This window comes from Melopsittacus undulatus, chromosome 5 (genome assembly GCF_012275295.1).
Source record: "Melopsittacus undulatus isolate bMelUnd1 chromosome 5, bMelUnd1.mat.Z, whole genome shotgun sequence".
NCBI lineage: Eukaryota > Metazoa > Chordata > Aves > Psittaciformes > Psittaculidae > Melopsittacus > Melopsittacus undulatus.
Genome location: NC_047531.1, coordinates 55,239,031 through 55,251,190, shown reverse-complemented (window position 1 = coordinate 55,251,190; position 12,160 = coordinate 55,239,031). Strand labels below are relative to the sequence as shown.

Genomic DNA, 12,160 nt, shown 5'->3' with positions numbered 1-12,160 from the left:
TGGTTTCATTTGGCAGCCTTCTTGGCACCAAGATGGGAGAGGCTTGTGCCCTCCCACTACAGTTTACTGCAGTAAGACAAGGTCTGTGCTTCCCTAGCAGCAAAGAACACCGGCCAACATCAGAAACACAACACTTGTCCTATTTCCCAGTTGGCACCTTCTGTGGTTGTCACAGCCACGTGACAGCTTCACAATATGGGTAGTTATTTTCTACAACAGAATAGATGCCTTTCCTTGGGAACAGCTAAGACAAGGACTTGGTAAGGCTCTGGAGCATCCGCTTGGCATTCCAGGTGCATTTATTCCCATTTAATTTTCAAAACATTTTCACATACTGAAGGTTAAGCATTTATTTAAATGCTTTACTGACATCATGATTACACTACCAAGCTGGTCTAATCGCTAGCATCACTTTGATAAGGACACTGATGGTAAAGATAAGTTAGCTAGCATCACCCTCGATTCAGTGAGACAAACGGGGTTCATCATTTGTGTTGACTGTGGAAAAAAAAAGGAAAACATAACAAGCTGTTATGACATTTGTTTGACAGCGTGTATTAACACATTTTTTGGTCACTGTTTCTTACAGCCAGCTTGCTTAACAGCTGCTGACAGGCTTTGCCTTACATGCAGTTGAAGATAATTCTCTTTACAATTAACCGCATCTGTACATTTGGACAAATACGTATATATACACCCACACATATATACATACACACATTCACATGGTGCCTCTATCTATGGAAGACTCCATATATGAGCAAGGAATTTGGAAGCACTAATGTAAGTGGACATTAAAAAATAAAACAAGACAGGCAGTGAAAAGAAGACTCAGTCTAAATATTTTGCATGTTGCTGTAAACATGCTAAAGGGTCAGCAATCCTCCCTGTTGTTACTAACAGACTCCAGGTCTCCCATGACATGCATGATGCATCAGCAAGGCCACTGAGCTGTTGCTACTATGCAAACACCTTAGGGTTTTTTGTAAGACAGAGGAGGCGTGGTATGTCTGTAAGGGGCCAGACAACATATGCTTTTGATAAATACTCTCTACATTCCTTACTCATAAGCAACAGAGTGTTGTCTGTCCTGTGCTGCATTTTCCAGGCCAATCCAACTTTATCAGACCAAGGGTCTTACTTGTGCATTCCTACTCTGCTCCCAGTCCCAGTGCTCATGGAAGCAATAGCTGAATCCCAGAGAGTTTGGCAAAAGTGAGATTTTAGCATGATGTGACCTTTCCCTTTGAAGTATGAGTTGATGCAGCTATATTTTGACAAGACATCAGTCTGTGTGATTCAAGAATACATGAAGAGTTGGGGCTTTTTCTGTTTTTTTCCCCATTTCTCCTGCAAGCCACTTCAGGGCAGCAGCATACATCACTTTCCCTCATTTCTACCAGCACAGGATGACAAACCACAGTAAATGGCAGTAACAGACATCCAGCCAGAGTTTCAGCTGTAAATATGTAAATATGGGAACCCCCAGGCCTTAATCTTGTTCCTGCAGTGTGCTGAAAACAAGGAGCCACCCTGAAAACATAGAGCCACCCTTCCCCAAAGAAGACAAAGTTCCCACTCAGAGGCTCCTGCAGATGTGTACAATAGTAGGGACCACCTGCAGGACTCAATCTTTATAAAAATGAACAATTTCTGGCTGTAAATCAGCTGGGTAAAGTGCAGTCGTCACTCAAATGCCAAAGTGTGCTCTGGCAACCTCATTTCTGGAGAAAGCAGATGTGGGCAGGTGAGGACAGTGAAGGCAAGAAGTGCTCAGGCTATCACATGATGTGAACCCATGCATCAAAATGTGAGAGATTCTCATTTAGCAAAGCACTGGCACAGGTTGCTCAGAGAGGTGGTGGATATGCCATCCCTGGAGACATTCAAGGCTAGGCTGGATGTGGCTCTGAGCAACCTGATCTAGTTGAAGATGTCCCTGCTCATTTGCAGGAGGGTTTGACTACATGAGCTTTGAAGGTCCCTTCCAGCCCAAACTATTCTATGATTCTGTTTATTTGGCCAAGTTGTAAGGACCAATCACTATATCCACAATATCCGACAGTACTCTGGAAAAATCTCCCATTAGTCTCCATGGATCATGTCTGATCACTTCCCATCCTGCAAAACAGGTCTACTGGCAAGAGAGGGAGAATCTCATGGGAGAAATCTTCTGAGAGGGTGATATTCCTGCCCCCAGGATAGGTGTCCCTATCCCAAAGTCAGGGTATGTTCTTCATGCCCCTTCTTTGGGCAAACATCAAGTCAATGAGGCTTATAAGCTGTGAGTTACCTGCAGTAAATTATTGAAAACAGCTAAGTAAAAGCAGCCTCACAGCTTGGCTATTCCCCTGTGTATTCTTAAAACAATAAAGAAGGGGAAAAAAGCAGAACAAAACACAAACATAACAACACAATGGTATTCAGCCTTCCATTGAACAGCAGAATCTGACTGCAAGCATGCCTCTGTGTATGCTTTAAACATCATCTTTGGTGGTCCATGAATACTAAACGTGAATGTGTACAGGTGCTATATTCACACCAGTGTTTTTTGCTGCTAAATCTCTTTGTCATAAGAAATTAGGCCACACAGCAATGAAGGAAACAGTCTTTTGTCCTGAAACAATGCCAGCAGAATGATTTTGAAACGTTAGCAGTGCTTGAATTTATTGCACATCAAACGGGTGAGCATATCTGGAGCTCCAAACAGCTCTAATCGAAGTCACAAGCTCCCCAGCACACTCACCCATGGGGAAGAAAAAGGCAGCCTAATGTGGGAAGCCAAATTTGCTCCATTGTGGAGCAACTATTAAGAAACTGGTGGGCAAGGGAGCAGGAGGAGATAAGTAAATCAAAAACGACTTCTCCCTTCTTAAACTTTAATATCCTTACAGAGATTCAGACTTGTCTTTATTTACTGCCAGCAGCATTATCATGGAGTCATGTAGTAATCATACCCAGCTCAGCAAACAAAGGAAGTAAAACAGAGATACGAACCTCAAAATCAAGTAAGAAGTGGTGTTTATCCAACATAATGTTGATGAACAGAAGCTCTGGTAGGAAACAACTGTACTCCATTGGAAGGGAGGAGTTGCCTATATATTTCCGTATCTAAACAGGCCCATAATTGGGGAAATTATTTCATCTTTTAAGTCGCAAGCCCCAGAGACACCAAACATTACCATCATTTCTAATTTTCAGGATGGTATGGGATGGAAGACCTTAGCTGCTTCTCCATGAAGATCGTAACATCTCTCTGAGCTAAAGCACAATTTGCAAGACACAGGGTATGGCCTTGGTAGATCTCACAGCTAGGAGAGCACATAGTTTGGGCTGGCCAGGTTTTTTGGACTGACTGCTCATCAAACCAGAGAGGTGTTTGCAGATAGTACAGATCTGGGGCTGAATAAACCAAGTGACCATGGTCCTAGGAATGGAGACACCTGAAACACCACCATCTCAGACAAGGAGGTTCTTCCTCAGGAGAGCCACCTGCAAAACACTTGGAGAGGAAGAGTTTTAAGTTGCTTCAATACCTCTACTGGAAGAGTCCCTGGGGCAAAAGAGTGGGCTAAGCCTCTTGTCCTAACGCTGGTCTTAGTGTCCAAGTGTTGCAGCATGCGCAGTTCAGCATGTAACAGCCAACAGAGCACTGCCAAAGCTACATGCCCAAGCAGGAGGTATACAAAAATAAGAGGCATATGCCTAATACAGAAATCCCTTGATTTGTTAAGGCTAATGGATGTTTTCCAGGAACAATGTTGTAGTTTTCCTTGCCACCTACAGCAGCTTTTCCATTCCTCCACCATCCACTCTAGGAAAAGGAATTACACAGCTCTGCTCTCAGACTTCCATAGGTACCAGCTGTTGAAGGTCCACAGAGTAAAGCTTGTAAAAGAGCTCTCCAGAAGAAACCAAATCACGCTTGCTCTTAAAAGTATAAGCAACACCTATCAGCATTCCTAGTTAACCACTTATGCTCCCTCCCCCCAGCACTGCCACCTTGGTTGGGGAGTGACGTGCAGAGCCCAGACCATGCACCATGCTACCCTCAAGCCACAGGAACTTACTCGTCCTCTATATAAGTCATCAGGCAGGGACACACCTTCCTGGGTAAGCAATTCTCTGTACAGAGGGCCTGGAAACTGAGTGGGATTCAATGACTTCATCCTCACATAGCCAGAACTACAGGGATCTATGCTGCAAGATTACAGGCTCACAGACAAATCCCATACATATCTAGTTACCATATATAATCACCAGCACCTCCGGGCTCTAATATAGTGCTTTTCAATCACTGGCACACACAAAGACTCATTCAACCTTTTTTAAGGCCTCTTATGGTTTAATTACATTGTAAACCATAATTGGAGAGTTTCTCTTTTTATAGACTTTGTTATTATCCCTGGGCAGCTCTTGTTTAGTTTAATCTGTTTTATTATTTTCAAAAGACTAACAAAACCCACATCATGTTATGAAATAGAAATGCACAGGATAATAATGGTAATTTGTTATAGCAAGTAACACTTAATGGAAAGTCTCAGAGCATCCCACACCTCATAAAACCCCCACAGTTTTTATAGAGGTAGGCTCACATGCAGATTTATATAAATTAATCTAACATACAAGGATGGATTAAGTTTCCTGCAATCTTCCTTTTCCTTTGGAATTGCATGATATATATGGCAAACTTTATGCAAATTAATGCTCAACTTCAGTGCATGGTGGAATCTCCTTATAAACTCCACAGATGCATCTACTTTGTGCCAGGAAAATGAGCATCTGCACTCCAGAAATGGTACAGCTGCATCAGTGGTAATAATGGTTAAAGCTATGTGGAAACTGCTCAAAGATTAATGAAAAACCTGTAGAAGCAAAAAGAAAATAAGCCCCCTTTGCAGCATTGCTTGTGCAATGAGCAGCACAAGCACAGCGGAGTTTCCATCAGAGCACAACAGCACTTTGTGCTAATAGTATTTTCATAGTTCAGTACAATGCCTCAGAATTAAATGGACAATAAGGCTTAAATAGTTTGTTACTTGATTTGCTATAACGGGGATGGGTGAGAAGACAGAGGCCATACCAATTCCCAAGCTATAGCAACTCCCTTAGAGCACAGCAGTCATCATTTACAAGAGCACTAGTTAAGCACTGGCATTCAAAGCAGGTTATTGCTTTCCAGTAGGGCAAGGAAAAGAAAACAGAAATCACAATTAGACTGGGAAGTAGCAGCATCTTGGAAGCAGCAAACATGCCAGGGCAGAAATTCCTAGTGGAATACTAGAAAGTGTGGCTTGATGATCATTGCTGTGCTGAGAATACTGAAGGCATCATTCACATAGTTTTAGATGTGTCTCCACAAACAGCCTTGAAGAATTAAAAACCAGCCAGATGACAGCAATTGACAAATTGATAAAACAGGTGTCATTTTACCTAGATATTGAACAAAAGAGAGTTTGTCTTCATAATTATGCTTGAGTAGCATCTTAGCAAGAGCGATGTACTGAAGAAAGCAAGCATCTCATGAAACACTTCAGCAGCCATCAAGCAATCCTCTTCCAAGAGCAGAGAGAAAGAAAGGGATGCGATGAAGAGCCAAGCTGCAGTCACTCATCAAGAAGAGAAAACAAAGCAGAAACCTAGTCTTAAGTTAGTAGGTATAATGAAGACAGTATTTTCAAACTGGGTGCAAGAGTTTCCCACCAAATTTGAAATAACTGGCAACCTTTCAGCTCAAGCTGCAGACCATGAAGGAAGTGCCACTTCGGTTTATACAGAGGCAAAGAAGAAAAAAAGCCATAATATAGAGAGTGAAAAGAGAACAATGCTTTCTTTTATTTTCTTTAAATCTGAGAGACAACAAATGAGAAAGCCCAGGAAAGCAGTCAGAAAGAGAGCAAGTAAATGTAGAAAAATGCCTTTAGCTAACCAGCAGCAGCTGGAGTACTTTATTTTCATGGATTCTAAAGAGTATTGACAGGGATGCTCCTGTGGGGAAGAAGGTTGGTCAAAAGCTCTTTTTAAGTAAAAGGTGACAAAAGAAAATTAAGGGTGACATTAGTACAGAAGGAGTAGGATGCTGAATGAGAGAAAATCCCCAGGAACTGGTAGGTGTTAAATAGAGACAAAACACCACTGAGGCAAGCAGCAAACACAGGCGTGTCTGGATTCACCACAGACAGATCTTTCAGCAGAATCTGCCCAGACATTTTAGTGAACTCCTCATAGTAAAAGGCTTTTAATTCCAGAGACAGACAAATTTCATTGAGTATTATGGACTGAGAAAGTGTTGTGACTAGGCAGAAGTCCTACATGTTTTGTACAGAGCTCTGCTCCTGGGCAAATCCTCACCTCTGCGCTTGGCTGCAAGGAGGTCTGTGTCCTCCTTCCCTAGGCAGGGAGCTTCCCCCAGCCCTCCCCAGGAATCCTCTCCTCCTTCCAGTGAGTGCAAGCAACCCTGCTGCCCTCCCTAGAGAAACACAGCCCAAACTTACAACCAAAACCATCAGACACCAGACATGAAGATTACGTTCAAGAGGGAAAAGGAATTCAGTGCACCTGGAACTGGGAAAAACCAAGCTTTGAGGCACATGTGCCCCCTTCAGATGGGAAATGGCAGAAAGGCACTCTGCTCTGGGTCAGAAGAAAAGCTTATATGCCTAGAAATGTGTATGTATATTCCAACTATAACAAAACTAGTCTAAAAAAACCAATCACCTCTCTTCACAAACTCCCCCTCACCCAGCATGGCTACACCAGTACTATATCAATTTCATGGCAGGTATCACAGTATCAGTATGGAGGGTGATTGCTATAGCTAGAAATATTAGACTATGCTGTACAGGAGAAATACTGACACAATCTTAGATGTTGTGATATTGCCCTATTATAGATGTAGAGCTAAGAAAATACTCATGCACTGTGTATTTAGCCTGACACATTATAGCTCCACTACATTACTCTGTGATGTCAAGCTGTAATATAACATTAAATCAAGAACAAATAAAATCTAAGGTCTTCTTTTCTTCCCTGGCTTGTTTAGGTTTTCTTAAGCTCCCTGTCCTTGAAACTTGTGCCATTGATACAGCTGAAAAGACAGAAGGATCAGCTGTAAGCAGCTACATCAGAAGGTTGGCAGTGAATTATTGAATTAATTCTCTCTTTGGCTATGTATTTACACCTAACCCAAGCCTGCAGTCATTGAAGGCTTTGGTGTGAAGCCCCTGGTAGTCTTACATTAGGCATTTGCTGCCGATACAGAACACTGAACTGCTGCTGAAGGGTCCCGTTTACTTCCTAGGCAGGTATGTAGCCAAGCCATCACTGGCTAGCAGCCTCAGTGGGCAGGCCTGGAAGGTCAACAGCTCTGCAGTCAGCAGCTGAGCACAGCCTGGGCTTTTTGATTTACCTTTTTCCCATTTTTTCCAGCCACAGTACTAGCAGCATGGCGCTGTGCACACACAAACTCTGTGTCTATGCCTTCTCCAGTGGAGAGTAGCATTCCCCTTGTCTCCCCCAGCTCCTCTCCTCCTGGGCCACCAGAACTACCCAGAGGCATCTGGGATAGACACTCTTACACCCTTCCCACTGAGCCAAGCACATTCCCGGTGAACAGTCACTTCCACCTCTTTGAAGGAAGACCCCTTACCTGCCGTGCTTCCCTCCTTCCTTCATGAGGACATGCTTCATCCTCATGAGTCTGTCATGGCTACATGACCTAGACCTGCCACCACCAGTCTTTTCTCAACCACCTGCAAAACCTGATCTCTGATTAAGAGTCTTCAAATCTTGGCACTAGGGTTCTTCAAAAGGCTCCGTTCTCACCCTTTCCTACCACTGCACACCTTCAGGCTAAGTCTGCTGTGTTGGTGACTATACCAAACTTCCATCACCTGTTTGTTTCTGGGCTGAAAATCCATCTAAATGGGGATTTGGCAGACAAGAAGAGCAAGAGGGAGGGAGACAGCACTGAGGATTGCACCTTCTGCTTCAACAGTTGAGAAACAGTTTTGTGAAACCACTGGAACCGAGGAATAACTTAAGTGGTACTGAGAGAATAAATGATTCACTGAACTTCTGTTAGTGGAGACAAGGTGTAAGACAGAAAGCACCCAGTTTAAATATAAAATCCTGGGTGAATTACAGAACTGGCAGTTCTTTTTTTTTCCACTCTTCTTAAGATTTTACAGGGAAGACACCAAGAAATAGTGTATATCCTGAGTCCAAAAAGCCACCTTCTTTAGAAAGAAGTATACTGAATCACTTCTTGGAGAAGAAAATGGGTGCAGGTAAACATTCCCTGAGTGACAGCAACTGGAGGAGAGAGTTAAGTAAGTTTTTCATAAGGACCAAGCAAAATCATCACCCACCATCTCGGCTCCTGTGCAGATGAGGAGTTGTCCTAGACCTGTCACCTAACAGCTACCAGCTTAAAATAGGAATGTTTCTGAACCAACTAGTTTTAAGACCCCCTTACTCTACTGAAGTCAAGAAAAAAGGTGAGACGTTCAAAGACACAAAGCAAACATTATTTAATTCAACAGGCCATGTGCAGGCTTTTTTAATCCCCCTTCTGATGTTAACCCACACAAAACAATGCAGAAGCTCTGAGAATATCTTCAGTTTGCTCAATGGTTCCAGTAACAGGGGCCACTCTTATTTTCCTCTGATCATTCATACTTGATGGACCCAGTGTGAATAATGCCAAATACTTGAGCTCTTTTCACTCTTTGGCTCCACAGCATTAGTTACTGGAAGGAGAGCTGTCACTGAAGATACCCAGTTTGTCAGGGACACTGCACTACTGTTACAGAATTTCAGTAACGTCTGCTTAAGATTTGTCTGACAAACAGGTGGTAAATTTCTTTAATTGAGATAATTTCAGGAATACATAGGATATATGTAGGATATGTTCAGCCTTATGAGAAGTCTACTGGGCATCACGAGTCCTTCCTTTTACTTTCACAGTCATGAAGGACAGAAAAGACAGCAAGACAAAGTTTCCATAGATTGATGGATCTGTAGATGAAAATCTCAGCCCACCCTTCACATCTGTTCTGTACATACAGTTTGGAGATCTCCCAGATTTTAATGTTAGTACAGCAAGACCCAAAACAAGCCTTTCCAGATGAAAGTTTCATGCAAGAGATGCAGAACCAGTGGGCAGGTATGAAGAATCACACTACTATTAAAATGCCTTGGATTTGACCAAATTAGCACAAAAAAACCCAACAAAAAAACGAACAAGTAAATAACAAAAAATAAAGAGACCAGAATACACCACCACAACCACCTCCACCATCACCACCCCCCACTTCCCTTCTTCAGCAAGATCCTGTTTTCTCAAGTATCCTAAGTGGATACTTGATAACTAATCCTCTGTTAAATCCTAACAGAAATATTAACAAATAATATTCATTTCCATTGTGTTAAAAGTCCATTTCTGCAGAGCACTTTACAAGCATCAGGTAAATCCTTTTTCCTTCTGCAGGAGGACAGTGAGCAACCAGCAGCCTCCTGCTGGACAAGGCAGGGGTGGATGGCTCTGGCAGGCAAAGCACAGCTCAACCACAGGCTCAGTGTTGCATGGCAAAAGCTCCTTGCAGTCTCTTTGGAAGCACTGGGTTTGGAGGATCCACTCCACCCAGGTCTCAATATCTTCCTGTGACACCCTACTGATAGAAATGAAATGAGAAGAATGTGGAAACTGGAGGGCTGGAAGGATATTTGGGATGTGCTGGAAATAATCTTCTGCAGCCAGGGAAAGTAAGCTATTCCTTCCCTATTCTAAACGCAATGCCAAGCATTGAATGAGTGATTCTGCCTTTGACCCTATGTCTTATTTTATGGTTATTATAAGCACTTAAGGCTGAAAACTTGCTCTCAAAATTAAGTCTCACTGATCTTTGAAAAGGACTAGATGGAGGCAGCACTTTATACACACACCCCTTTGGATAGCAAAGGCAAAGCCAATTCAGAGTCAAGACATGTAAATGGGAACCAAAGCATTTAGTTTCTGTTCCATTATTAAAGTCTAAGATTCTTTTGCTAATTACCATAATGTAATCTCAACCCTGCAACCCAATCTAGGAGGCTAAGCCCAGCACCAATACTGCACACAGCATGGTCAGTGGTGATACATGCACGTTCACCCACCCCTGAAATTATATCCCCTGCCCCTCAGTGCATTGCTGGGTTAGTCAGACAGCTCCCCCAGCTGCAACAGTTTGGCTGGACACCCGATGGAGAAGGTACTCTGTGTCCACAAAGCCAGCTCTGCCCGTGGTTGCCTACATCCCCTTTGCTCTCCACAGAAACCTGCCCAGAGCTCCTTTGAGCAGCAGGTACAAAACATGCCCTAAACAAGCGAGTTTACAAAGGTCTGTGCAGTTCAGTCTTGCTTTACTGTGGATATGCCACCCTGTGCCCACCCAGCACTGCTTCCCTGATAGCCGATACTGATGGCTCTTGGCTCTGAGCCCATCCTTACAACTGAAGGGTGGCAAGCACTCCGTGGGAGTGCTGAAGGGATGCTGCATTCCCCAGAACTGCTCTTGCCTCACAGAAACACGCATTTTTCACATAGTTCATTAAATGCTATTTATGAATCAGGTATTTTAATGAACAGTTACTAAATTAGCAGAGTCAACCAGTTTCCAGTGACACCTCCTCCTGGCATGCTTACTATATGGTCTACATAGTTCCTTATGCCTGCCATAGGTTTGTAATGAGCACCTATCCATCACCTACAAACAAGACCCAGTGCTAAATGCTGCCCAGCTACACTAGTTCTTCAGCACAGCTCCCTGCAAACACCAGTATTGTTTTTAAATCCTAAAACACGGTAAATACTCACTATAATTTGTTTGATTAGAATAAATAAGAAGAGAACAAGCTAAAGGAAAGTATGGCAAACTGTAGGAACTGTAACTAAGCTGGTCTGGTACAAATTATCCTCCTAGGGGAAAGAGAGCTGCCTGGATTTTCCTAACTGTCAGTTACTTTGCCGCTACTCAACTTCTCTTTATTCCTGTGAAGGCACAGTCCCTCCTCATCAGCTCTGCACCAGGCAGGGAACGTCTGAGGCAGACGAGGTTGGGGGGGAGATCCGAGGCTGCCAGGAGAAGCTTGCTGCCAGCCCCGGCGCGGTACATGGAGCAGATCCCTTCGCTTAGCGTTAAAAAAGAAAGGTACAGATAACTGGGGGTCTGCTTCAAAACAGCACCGGCGAAGTTTCTGGCATGATCTTTCAATTGCAGAGAAAAAAGTACCGGAGATACAGCAGCGGAGGAGGAACTCACGGGGAATTCAGTCTGAACACACTTCCCAGGAAAAAAAAAGAGCTTTCCGAAATTTCCCTTTTACCGTCGGCAGCCTGGGGAAGAGTCACCACCTGTTCCCAAACTGAGAGTGAAATGGGGAACTTGCCGGGACATCGCCAGGCTCCGCCGGAGCGGCTCCTCATCATTCCCTTTCTCCAGTTAAGTTCCACCGGGCCGGGCCGCGGCCCCTTTCCCCCTCCGGGGCATCCCCCGTCCCGTACAGCTCCGGGCAGAAATGCTGAATCACGAAGCCGAGGATGCGGGACCAGAGGCGAGGGTGCTGGTAAGGGGATGGGGGGGGCGGGGGGAGGTGGGGGGGTGTCCCGCTTTACCCCACCCGGTACTGGCCGCCTTCCTCCGCCCGCTACCCGACTCGCCCCGGGAGAGGGGCCGAGAGACGGAGGGGATGAGCCGTGCCGCTGCGGGTCCAGCGGCAGGCACTTACTTGAAGGTGAGGACGCAGAGGGGGCGGTAGGACTTGTGGCTGGTGTTCTCGGCCATCCGCTTGCCCCAGAAGTCGTTGGCGAAGGCGGCAGCCACGGGGGTGGCCGCCCGCACGTCGGGGTTGTTCACGATGGCCCAGACATCGTCGTGCACGAACTCGCCCCGCAGGGAATTGCCGTAGCAGAGAGCGCACAGCCCCGCCAGCACCGCCGCCGCCGCCGCCCCGCCGCGCCGCCCGCCCGCCGACGGGGACGAGTAGCGGGGTGGCGCGGCTCGGTCCCGGCTGCGGGATCCCAGCGCCGAGCCCGTCACCATGGCGCGGGGCGCCGCGCTGGCTGCCCCTGCCCCGCTGCCGCCGCGGCGCGGGGAAGCAGCGGGACCCGCATGGCGTGGGG

At 45.1% G+C, this 12,160-nt stretch overlaps 1 protein-coding gene across 1 annotated transcript in view; it reads right to left on the bottom strand.

The window, feature by feature from the left end:
- The window catches only part of TMTC1 (transmembrane O-mannosyltransferase targeting cadherins 1), a 145,526-nt gene extending 133,622 nt beyond the window's left edge, over positions 1–11,904 (bottom strand). Inside the window, exon 1 of the mRNA XM_034063247.1 lies at positions 11,767–11,904. Within this exon, the coding sequence (XP_033919138.1) occupies positions 11,767–11,822 (56 nt within the window). The 5' untranslated portion in view covers positions 11,823–11,904. The remainder of the gene's footprint in view (positions 1–11,766) is intronic.
- Positions 11,905–12,160: the final 256 nt, after the last annotated feature.